Here is a 12,075-nt window from a genome sequence, read left to right as displayed (position 1 = left end):
ACTAAACATTACTCTATTCATGGTCTTGGTTTTAAAGCTACACTTTCACATACAAACCAACAATGAATCCCATTTCATTGTGTTCTCTCCAAGTTATCCACCTCTTTAATTCCATCATTCCTTTTTAACATCCGCACCAACGCAGATTCTTTGGCAGATTCACGAATCATGCATTAACTTAAATCTGCAATAACTTAAATCTTTAGCTAGAAAACTAACTTAACATTTAGGGATCAAATGTTTAGCACAGGGTTGACATTTAACAACCTCTAGGGGGTGAAACTGTTCCTCTGGGCCAAGCAGAAGGCTTGCATTTGGGGGTGGTGCAAATGGGCAAAAATCCCTTCGATGGTAACCCTTCATATTTTACTACATGTTGCTCTGGAGGGGCTAGAACTTGCAAGTGGGCTTTTCCAGGTGCAGGGCACTGTTGCTTGGAAGGCGGGGGTTAAAAAGATACTCATGTGCAAACACAAGCAGTCAGTCAGGCCAGCCTCGATCCTGGGTTTGCCAAACTGACTGGCTGTGCATTGGTCAAATTAAAGGTAAAGGTAAAGGTACCCCTGCCCGTACGGGCCAGTCTTGACAGACTCTGGGGTTGTGCGCCCATCTCACTTAAGAGGCCAGGGGCCAACGCTGTCCGGAGACACTTCCGGGTCACGTGGCCAGCGTGACATCGCTGCTCTGGCCAGAGCCAGAGCCGCACACGGAAACGCCGTTTACCTTCCCGCTGGTAAGCGGTCCCTATTTATCTACTTGCACCCGGAGGTGCTTTCGAACTGCTAGGTTGGCAGGCGCTGGGACCGAGCAGCGGGAGCGCACCCTGCCGCAGGGATTCGAACCGCCGACCTTTCGATCGGCAAGCCCTAGGCGCTGAGGCTTTAACCCACAGCACCACCTGCGTCCCATTGGTCAAATTAAAGCACATTAATTAGAACAGTAAGAAAAACTGAATTTGTTGCAAGTTACAAATATGGTAGTCTTCTGAAAGCCACCATTCTTTTACAGAAGATTTACAGAGCACCACCCCAGGTCACAAGTGGGACATTTCTCACCACATCAAATACAATAAATTCTGTAGCAATTCTGTGGTTGCTTGTGTGATCTGTGTGTTCCTGCTGAAGGATGCCTACAGTAACATGAAGCTTGAAAGAAATTAGTTGTACCTTGGATCCCAAACACTCTGGAACTCTGACGTTTTGGCTCCCAAATGCCGCAAACCTGGAAGTGATTGTTCTGGTTTGTGAACGTTCTTTACGAACCTGAACATCTGATGGGGCCTCTGATTGGCTGCATGAGTTTCCTGCAGCCAATCAGAGGCCATGATTTGGTTTTCAAATGTTTTGAAAGTTGAATGGACTTCTGAAATGGATTCTATTCACCTTCCAAGGTATGACTGTATATAATCTATGTGGCTTAAATGGAAGAACAGTGAGAAGGAACAATCTGAGATAAGTTGCAAGGCACCACCTACCTAAGAAGAAAGGTTGACACCTACAATAGTGGAAAGCAAAGGGCCTCATTCCTGCCATTGCTATCAAGCAACCTTGTAATACCTCTGAAAATGGAGGCTCCCACTTACACAACACTATACTTTACTTCATGGCCATCTCATTTGACAGTTCAATTAGACTCAACAGCAACCCACCTACTTGACCATTAAGACACAAAATTCTGTTAGCAAGTTCACCACTTTAAAGCACTTTCAGGAATATTTAAATCCTCTAGTTGACTACTGTGTGAATTATTACTTCCTTCCAAGAATAACAGCACTCATATCATTATCTTTTATAAATAAAATCTGCTTTTATATGGAGTTTCACTGAAAAGGAACAGGGAGTATTTTGGCTTTATAAGCATGAACCACCACCTCCAAGAAAAAGAGAGGTGAATATTTTGGGGCTGGTTTTTGGGGGGAGACACTTGAGACCTGCTTTTTCGGAAGAGGAGCATACAAATAAGTGAGGACTTTACAAATATTATCCTTTAGCTACCCAAATAAGAACAGAGTTCACTTTCTCTTTGACAGAATCCAATCACCTATCTATGGCAAAGGAACATCATGCAAGCAATCTTCAATTCAACAAATTGCTGCAATGTTTAACATGGCAGAGTAAGGAAGATATGAGAGTTATCTGTTGAGAGGAGATCCATTCTAGCCTTGATATTTTTAGACTATGCTGGAGAACCCATAAAAGATAGAAGACTTCATTTTGAAATGGTTACAGGAAACACAGTCATCTTTGAAGTAGCTGGTTCATAATCTGTCACTCTCCTCAATTCTCTTCTACTCTGTGATTAATTCATGTTTGTTTTGGCTAAAGCAACCATCACTACAATGATTAACCAGTTTATCTTGTCTGCCTTGCTGATCAAGCATTTCATGTGTTATACTCCAATGGCCCAGCTTAGTTTTGGGAGACTCTGTAGTCAATGAATGAAACTACAGCAACTGCTTCCATTTATTTCACAGGACTACAGTTATCAAACAATTACTGGAGGAGGTGATCTTCATCAGCTTTCTATCTTAGGTCTGGGTGCCTGAAGATTTATAACCTCATATACTTCCACACACTCAAAATTAATGTAACTCACCACCTTGAATGTTTAAAAGTATATGTAAATAAAGGAAAGAGGTCTTGATTATTCAGATCTTCAGTCTGCATATTTACCAATCCATACCAAAAATAAAGATCAGTAACTTGATTTTATCAGAAAGGCACAATGCCATCACTAAGTTCAATTATTTGTTGTTGTTTTCAAAGACAGCCTAACACATACTACAATAAAAATCACATCAATTTCCTAATATTTTGATGAGACTTCACTGGAATTTCTGTGAAACAAGATCAGACCCTGTTGACTACACAAAGATGAAGCCACAGTTTCTCAATTCAACTGCAACAGAAAACTGCTTTGAATTAACCAGGTCAGAAGCCCTGAAGCTGACATGCAAAATGTGGGGGCCAGAAAGGGGGGGGGGAGAAAGAGAAAGATTCAGATTTCCCCTCTTGGCTTAATGAACCAAATTATTAACTATCAAACTGTAGCTATTAAATTGTGAAACAAGTGCAACAAATTAATGTTACCTGGGTTAGTGCTTGACTGACTGTCTTGTGAATAGTTCTCACTTCCATCAGAACTGGACTGAAGTGAAGAGGATGGAGCTGTCCGGTTTCTTTTTTTATTGACTTTTCTTTCTAACGGCCGCTCTTCATCGTCATCTTCACTTTCACTCAAGTCATCAAAACCAAAGTATTTAATTTTGTAATTTGAGCTTCCAGATGTTCTAGAGCCGCCTTCACCACCCCCTCCTTCATCATTGTCGTCAAACCCAAAGAATTCTAATTTGACATCTTTTTTGGATTTGGTATTGCTAGGTCGAAATCTAGTTGTTGTCTTGGTTGTTGCCATGTCGGCTTTCTTTCTCAGACGTCCTGCTTCTCCCAAATCAGTAGGTGTAGATGTGGCATACTCATCAATACGATCCATAGTGTCTTGTATAGTAACATTACAAACCGACAAACACGATGGATGGAGAACAGTGTAGTCTCTAGTCCTTCCAGTCCCTCTAAAACTGGTCCCACTACTTAAAGCAACTTTTTTCACTGGGTTCACACCATCAGTATTTGAATCACTGTTTGCTTTGGCTAAAGGTTGAAGAGTGCCATCCAGTAGCTTATCAAAATTTGTTGTCCCCTGTGATTTTGTTTTGTTGGATCTACAGTATGTCCGACAATTACTTGGCCTGAGAACAGTTTGCATCAGTTCTTCGCTAATGGTTTCCTTTGGACTTTCCATATCTTCTTTAACCAGATATTCATCCTTGTTTTTTATCTCTGAAAGTGGTTCATCATCAAAACCCAACATATATTCTCCTCTTCGGGTATCCTCATTCTCATCTTCCCATTCATATAAGCCAGTCACTAATGATTCCTTTGTAAGTGACACTTCTGATGGAGAGTCTCTCTTCCCGATATGGGAGTCCCAAGAATCATGAGATTCCTTCATTTCAATATTGTACCCAGAGATTTCTGCTGTTTGAGCATTAATTATATTATTGTCTTCAAAATTCTTGTAGATGAAGTGACTGTTCTCACTGTCATTAAAAGTCTGTACTGTATCTATAAAACAAACAGCAATAATTAAATATAGCTTATATTTTAAGTTTAACTGCATTTTATTTATACTTTACAAAGAAATAGAGAAATATTCAACAAACAGCAATTTTCCAGTTGGGACACATTAACAAGACAATTGTTCACTACAATATTACCCTCTGTTTTTTAGTGACAATAATCAGGCCTGGGTACAGAACATATCTCCACCCAGGGGCAGGAAAGAGTCGCTCCATAGCTGCAGTTTTTCTTCTGCAGCAAAACCAAACCAGCATTCATGTAACATGTCTGGAGTTTGCTGACTAAAGCTGCCACTCCACCCACTTTCATTACACTCCACCCGGGTTACCCAGTACAGTACCATGCCTCAATGTAAACTCAGACAGGATTGCTATGGACCAGCCTCAGCAACATTCACAACTCTAATTGAATTCAAGTTACAGATCCTTTGACCAAGCCATGTTAACACTGTTTGGGATAGTACTAAACATAGACCAAAACCTATAAAGAGCAATGTTGGAATGGCTCGTCAGATCAAGTTACTACATTTAGTCAGAAGGTCGCAAAATAAATTATAAAGTGATGTATCCAATGTATATCATTTGTTCATAATAGGTTCAATACCTACAAACAGCTTAACATTTCATTAGCTGCGTGCTAGAAATTTGTGTATTCAATCTTACAATATTAAGCGCAGCTTATCCACTAAATACACTAGCTTTCTTGCTCCTGTAAACCAATTAAAATTTGCATAAAAGGAAGTAACTGCAGTTACTGTCATAGAATTATAGAGTTGGAATGGACTCCCGAAGGTGTTCTAATCCAACCCCTTGCAATGCTGGAATATGGAGGTGGCCCTATGGGAACTGAACCCATGTCCTTGGCATTGGTTCACTATGTCAGGTACTGCATTGAAATCTTTAAATGCCTAGGTTCAAATCTCTGCTCAGCCATGATGCATTGTAGATGCGATTCCAACAGGTCACTTTCTACTCATTCAACCTCAGTTAACATTTTTAACAATGTTTGCAGGAACAATGACCTGCTTCACAGGACTGTTGTGAAGGCTAATAAGTTAATAAGCATTAAATCAATGTATTAGCAGTGCTTTAACTACACCTAACGAGCCCATTATATGTGGCCTTCTGACTTCTTTCCTAGCCACTGTAAACTGAGGTATTTGCAACACTCATCAAGTTTATTCCTGCAGAAAATCCACACGATGAAGCCAACTAGATATAATAGAAGGATAGTAGGAACAGTTTGATAAAGATAAGCAGTTATTCTCCTACCCTAAAAGACCGCAGACAGTTCTATCTATTCTCTCCAGTTTTTACTTTGTTACATTTCTCATAAACCATCAGTCCCTTTTTTTTTTTTTGCCTATGGCTCTGACCCACAAAAACAACTAGAAATATAAGTGGGTTTTTCCTGCTTCACTCCTCCCTTCTGCTAAATGCCCCATTTGCTGTGAAAAGTCACTTCTAAAGATGACATGGATAGGCTGGACACCACCACCGTACCCCATGACCAGAAATATCTTCTATTTATATTTTCACACAACTGAATTCAAGTCTGCATCTGTCAGTTGAAACGGTCAGAGAAATCAGCAGAATCATAGACCATTCATGTTCAATTTACACTGTTCTCTTTTGTGAAGGTAGAGAAGTAAAGGGAAAAGTCGTCAAATAAAACTTAGGTTGTGGAATTTCCTTCTGGAAGAAGTTTGCCTTGTTGAATTTTAAGTATCAGGTCATACACTTTGCTTTTTTTAGAGGCTTTAAGGTTGCAAACAAAGTTCTGTTCCCTATTGTTTTATCGTTTATTCTTATTTTTAGACTTGCTTTTTAACTACTCACCTAGTCACCACTGACGACAAAAAATTTCATCCAGGCAAATGAGCAGGCCGCCAAAGGAAGAATGGAGTACTGCCCTGACAGCCTGCCATGTTTCTCTGCCATATAATCTTAAAATATGTGCCAAGCTCATCTCATTAAAACTTGCAGCTGAATTACACATTACCATCTTTATGATGGAAGGTGCAGAACCAAGCCTGCCGTTACCTACACTTGAGTCCAGGAAAAGAACTTTCTGCTGGTGGGCAATACAAGGTCGGCTGCCTCCATCAGCCATGCTCCTCTACTAAAGGGAGATAAAAATGTCATGAGAAATCTCGAATCAGTCTTGCCACTGGCTAGGCTCCTTGCCCATGCTGGTAGCAGGCAGCTCTCCAGAGGAAACCTACCTCTGCCAGGGATGAAACCATTGGGGAAGGAATACTGCCCACTTACACGTAACAGGGAGCTTCTGCTGCTGCTAGAGTGAACAGGCATGGTGAGGAGGGATGGTTTTAGGTGGCACAACCACTGGGGACTGGCCCAGCCCCTTGTGCTGAAGACTAGCATCAGCCCCCAGATGTTGCCCGTATTATGTGCCTACTCTCCTTCTCTAATACAGATCCTCATGAATAACATGAAGCATGAGATGAGAGAATTGTATGTGCACTCCTTAAATGACTGGATTCTGCTTTTTCAAAGGGCCTGCTTCTGCAATGTGTATGGTAACCATGCTTTGTGTCTATTCCTTATGTTGTAATTAGCATACTGTTTTACTGTCTTTGGCAATCTTTATTTGGTTCTTTATTTGTACCAATTCAAGTAACACTTCTTCAAACTGATGAATGGTCACTCGCCTCTAATAAACAACTACATGTTTTGCAGGTTTTGAGCTGAATTCAAAGTGCTTATGTTGTCCTGAATAGCATGGGACCCAAATATCTTAGAGAATGTCTTTCCCAAACCAAGCTGTCCTGCTTTAAAATAAGCTAAAGAGGCTTTCGTGGTGATTCCTGCAAGTGATGAGGTCAGAAGTACAAGGGTCTATATCAGAGCTTTTTCAGTGTCAGTTCCAAAACTTTCAAATGATCTCCCCAATGAAGTGCATCTTACTTTTGGAGATGAGGAAGTCTAATTTGTTGAAATCAGTTTGTACAGTACCGTATTGGTCGGAATATAAGCTGCACCCGAATATAAGCCGCACCTTTAAAATTAAAGGGGGGGAGAGACATAACCCGAGGAGGAGTGGGGGCCAAGGGGACAGCGCTTTCACTCCACTGCCAGCAGCAGTGCTTCCAGAGGGTCAGCACCACCATAGCCCCTGACGGAATGGGCAGAGAGAGGCAGAGGCTGGTGGGACTCACACGCCCCTCAGCGGGCTAAAGCCCAGCAGCACCTCAGGCTAGTGCCAGTCCCAGCACACGGGCTATATCTCCTGTTCCTCCTCCTAGCAGACCCCACTCGCTGTCTTGTCTGTGCTCCTTCCTTCCTTCTTTCTCCTCTTCACCGCCTTCTGGCTCCCTCTCAGGGACCCCCTTTGGTGCGCCACCATCTTGGGAGCCGGCCCAGCCAAAACCAGGCAACATCCGGGGACAAGCCTGCTCCAAGCCAATTTTTGTTCGTGAATATAAGCCACAGATAACCCTACTTTCCTCACAAATCTCCCAACTATTCCACCCTCACTTCATCACATATAGGCTTCAAAACATTCCAAGTCAACAAGTGTAGCATGAAGCTTTCAGAACATACTTACTGATAAATTAAGAAGAGTACCTACATTTACATGGCAAATTCATGTTCTATGAAAAAGCTATCAGCCAAGTGTCTAAAATATTTCAAGATCACAAACAGTTAAACTGAAGCTTCACTACAACTTCTACCAACAGTGGTAATCAAACAAAACTCTCCGCACTACTTGTGCTCTAAAGCAGAAATGCAATGTCAATTCTCATGAATTCAGCAATAGAGCTCTTTAAGGATGAATGCTGTTGACAACAGAATTTAGCTTGCTACTTCTGCTTTGTCCTTTGACTATTTCCTACCACGTTTACCAAAATTGCTTCTTTGCTGGGTGAGCTGTTGCTCTAATCTTTATGTAACCTTTCCACAGCCTTCTTATCTAGAATCCTTCCAACAGATGTTCCCTTTAACCACATCCTTACCAGGACAAGCTTGTGTTTTATACAGATAATAAATGATATTTAATAGGAAAGGGAGGCTTCAAGGAATATCATGATTTTATAGGACTATAAATTAGAATCATAAAATGAATTAGGGAAAACTGGCACCACTATGCATGTCTCTGCTGTATTACTACTTGTAAAGGGCAGAAAAGATAATATAACCATCCTTTAAGCAAACTCCCAACTGTATCATCAAGATAAGTTTTCCCAAGTGACCAAACAGAACCATTACAGGGTTTTTGAGGAATTCAAGTAAAAAAGGAAGAGAGTTAGAACATGTGCCTGTAAAGACTTGTCTCAGACTACATTTGTAAAGGTCTGGGTAAATCAGGCACTAACTACCAAAGAACATGCACTACTCATGAAAGAATAGTTTATACTCAAAAAAGGGATGTGACACTTAGTACCTGACAGTCAAAGTCTGCAGCTACAGAAAGGGGGAAAGGATAGCCCTACACGGATTGTCCTTCTTCCCTCTTAATTTGGCATGGCACCTACATACTTTCATTTCACCTGCATAAGGAGAGCAAACTCCTTCAATCAGCTGTTGTTCATAAACTCATCCAGCTCTGGAGAGAGGAAAAGCATGGAAGATCATGTGTACAAAAGCTTTCCATTAGTATAGCATTTCATTAGCAGAGCTCAAGCTTCTATCAGGAGGCAAACATTAAGAACCTCCTCCCAACTACTACTCATGATTGCACACACCAAAGCGTTATCAAGAAAGCCAGAAGGCAAGATCAAACCCTCTTCATATGCACATAAAAATCATCCTAGCACTTCTGAACGCAAGATCTCTCTGAAATATAAAGAGGTTCTGCTGGTTCTATGGATCAGAGATAGCTATGTTGTGCCTCTCCAGGTGTTTATGGACAACTCTCATCATCTCTGGCCAATGGCCATGGCATCTGGGGCTGATCAAAAGTTAGGCAATGTGTTCTAGATTTTGTGTTTTTGGCTTTGTAGCTGCAAGACCTATTAGCTTGTACTATCAATTGGAGGAGGCAACATTTACAAAAGTTACATAAATCATTATATTACTGTGCATCTCAGCGTCACATTGATTACAACATCTCTAATCATAACTCACATTTCTATTAAAAAAAAACTGTATACATAGCGGCTGCATTTCTGCATCATGCTAAACCAAAGCTCAGTGCAATGTGAATTAGAAGAAACAAGCAGCAACAAACTGCAAGCTTATTTACTTCCCTCTCTTTTCCTCCCATGTGTCTGGACTCCGGAAGGAGTTCAGAAGTGTATGTTTCAAGCTTTGATTAACCAGAGCTTGCCATGCCATCTGGATCCAAAACTGTCATCAATCTTAACTATGTTTAGTAGAAACAAACCTGCCTCAATAACTACTGTTTGAAGGTGACTTGTTTGAAACTAATCATAGCTAAGCAGGTTTGTTGGTCCAGAATCCCGACAACTGAACATGTCCATCTTCTGTATTTCTCCTCTAGGATGGACAAGAGGATGGCGGGGGGAAACAAGCTCATTGTGATTTGTTCCTACTAAATTTTGGTTTAGGGTGACATGCAAACAATGCCAAATTGACAGTCAAGCAAGTGACCCGCTTTTAAAAATGAATTAGAATATTCAGTCTTGGACATAAGAGCACAGTAGAGCCCTACTAACTTAAAATATCCCATAACTCTCTGTCTGAAATTTAAGCTGCTGAGGGGGTGACATTTTGTGAGATGCCAGACTTCGAGTGCCCAACTATGCATTTAGGAAAGTAACAAATGTAGTAATTTCCTGGATCACAGCTTATGTGATCAGATTTAGAGATCATATACTGTAATCATATAATATATGTGTATACTACCTTAATTTGATTATATATGTAGGCACATGCTTAGTGAATGAACACTTGTTGTTTTATCAAGTATTTCAGGAATCCAGATGAGTATTACTCTGTGGGATTTAATTTGAGCACACCAGAGATTTCTGGTAAACATGATCTGTTTTTCTTCAATTCTTGAGCAGGTGGATTTTGCTAATGAGTATTATTGCTCTATGATTTTCAAATGAACCTCATCTCCTATTATACCTTTGGTCTTTTATCCAACTTTTAGCCACATTTTTCAGAAACTAGTAACATTAAAATACAGGTAATTACACCCCTTACAGCTATGTATAAAATGCAAAAGAAGTTGCACATTATGCCAAGTGAGCAAAACAGAAGCACAAGCAAGTCAGTTTTGTGCTTTCCTTGCTTCTGCAGTAACATACAAAGTGCAGACCCCCTGATCTCATAAGAAGTGGTTTACTTGTTCTATTTTGTAGGGAGGATACTTAATTCCCTACTCTGCATGTTACCAAAAAGACAGCAAAAACAGTAACATTCTACCTCTAATACTTCCCTCTAATTTTGCAAATCTGTTTTTTCCTCACAACAGCAGGACGGGGCTTGTCACCTGACAGGGCAAAATAAGTTCATTAAAATGTTTATGGGAGTTATGGGGGGTTGGTCATTGGTTTGTCACTTAATGTAACATTAAGTGGCATTCAAGTGCTGTTCTTTTTAAACTATTTTTAAGCCTTGCACCACTCTTCAGGATCTCTGCAGCCTCACCCGTAAGCTAGATATTGAAGAGTCCTGGGGTATGTGCCAAGCAAAAAGCCAAACTTCTGCAACTGCAACTGCCCCCTCCCAGGACATTTCTTCTGCTCCACTCCAATTTTAGATTTTTCACTTCATCCACAAATGGCTAAAAAATATCAGCCCTAGTTTCAATCATATTTCTGTTTTTCTTACTTCTCTAATATACAAAGTATATTTTGACATTTCTGCAGAGATCTTGACATTTCTACATCACTATAGAGGTGCCTTAAAAATAATAAAGGAAAGAACAAAAGCAACCATACTGCACTTGTCATAAAAGTTATTTTAATCTTAAAAGCTAACACACTACTTAATCACACATAAGTTGGCAGAGCCATTGTAAAGGGAGGAATTCATCGTTGTTTGGGCAACTTCCACTCATACTGGGTGCGGATTCACCTTTCCTTCCTCTGCACTGCACACCTCCAAAATGTGCTCCAGAAGATCCCTCAACCAATTCCTTGCTTCCCTGACTTTCAACTTGCAGCTAGTGAGCACAAATTTATTAAACGTTCCAACTTGCAAATATGTGAAGTTTATGAAACTTCATCTCTCACAACTAGAAATCCCTACGCAATAATTGCCATGGAACAATTAAAGAAGAGGATCTGATAAGCATCTGAATCTGAAAGAAAACATTATTTGGTCAAAAGAGCGGCCAACTTGCATGGCTGACTTTAGTTGTTAACTCTGAAATTAACTATTATCCAAGCTTACCTGCTATTACAGTGTTAACACTGCTGCTTTTGAGGTCACCATCCTCTATATTTCTGTTTGAGTTCTTCTCTTTTAATCCATGAACAGCATTCTCGAAAGACACACATTTGCTGGACAAAATATCTTCACTGATTGACTGAGTAATTTTGCTATTAGATTCAAGTACAGAAGAGAAGTCACCAGACTGAGATGGTTCAACTGTCTCCAACTGAGAAGAACCTTTAGCTTGTGACACATTCTTTGAAGATACTGGCAGGGATTCTTCATCACTGTCAAATCCAAATGGATCTTCTATTGCTTCCTCTTCTATTTTGGGTTTCTTAGGAATTTCAGAAATGTCTGGCTTTATGTTGGGCCTCTTCTGTCCTAGCTTGGCCATAAAGGTAGTTTCTCCCCATTTTGTACTAAGAGTAGTCCGTTTGTTGGAAAAAACTTCATCAAATTTTGAACTGCCATTGCCCCCTTTCCTGCTATACGTCTTCCCAAATCTGGATGTCATTTTGACAACTGTTTCATATTCTCTGTAGAAATAAAAAAAATGAGTATCTTTTAGAATACAATTTTTACTACATTTTATTACATTAAGAGTTACACACAGAAGCATCTTTCAA

General features: G+C 40.3%; 1 protein-coding gene across 4 annotated transcripts in view; it reads right to left on the bottom strand.

Annotated features, from left to right (window-relative positions):
- Positions 1-12,075, bottom strand: part of WAPL (WAPL cohesin release factor) — a 54,588-nt gene that overhangs the window by 23,485 nt on the left and 19,028 nt on the right. For all 4 annotated transcript variants that reach the window (XM_079975574.1, XM_079975575.1, XM_079975576.1 and 1 more), the window contains exons 2-3: positions 11,465-11,985; positions 3,090-4,124 (exon numbers count right to left, since the gene is read on the bottom strand). In XM_079975574.1, coding sequence (XP_079831700.1) covers positions 3,090-4,124; positions 11,465-11,963 — 1,534 coding nt within the window. In that variant the 5' untranslated portion in view covers positions 11,964-11,985. The remainder of the gene's footprint in view (positions 1-3,089; positions 4,125-11,464; positions 11,986-12,075) is intronic.

This window comes from Podarcis cretensis (genome assembly GCF_951804945.1).
Source record: "Podarcis cretensis genome assembly, chromosome: 5".
In the NCBI taxonomy this organism is placed as follows: domain Eukaryota; kingdom Metazoa; phylum Chordata; class Lepidosauria; order Squamata; family Lacertidae; genus Podarcis; species Podarcis cretensis.
The sequence above is the reverse complement of the archived record's forward strand: the minus strand, read 5'-3'. Positions and strand labels throughout refer to the sequence as shown.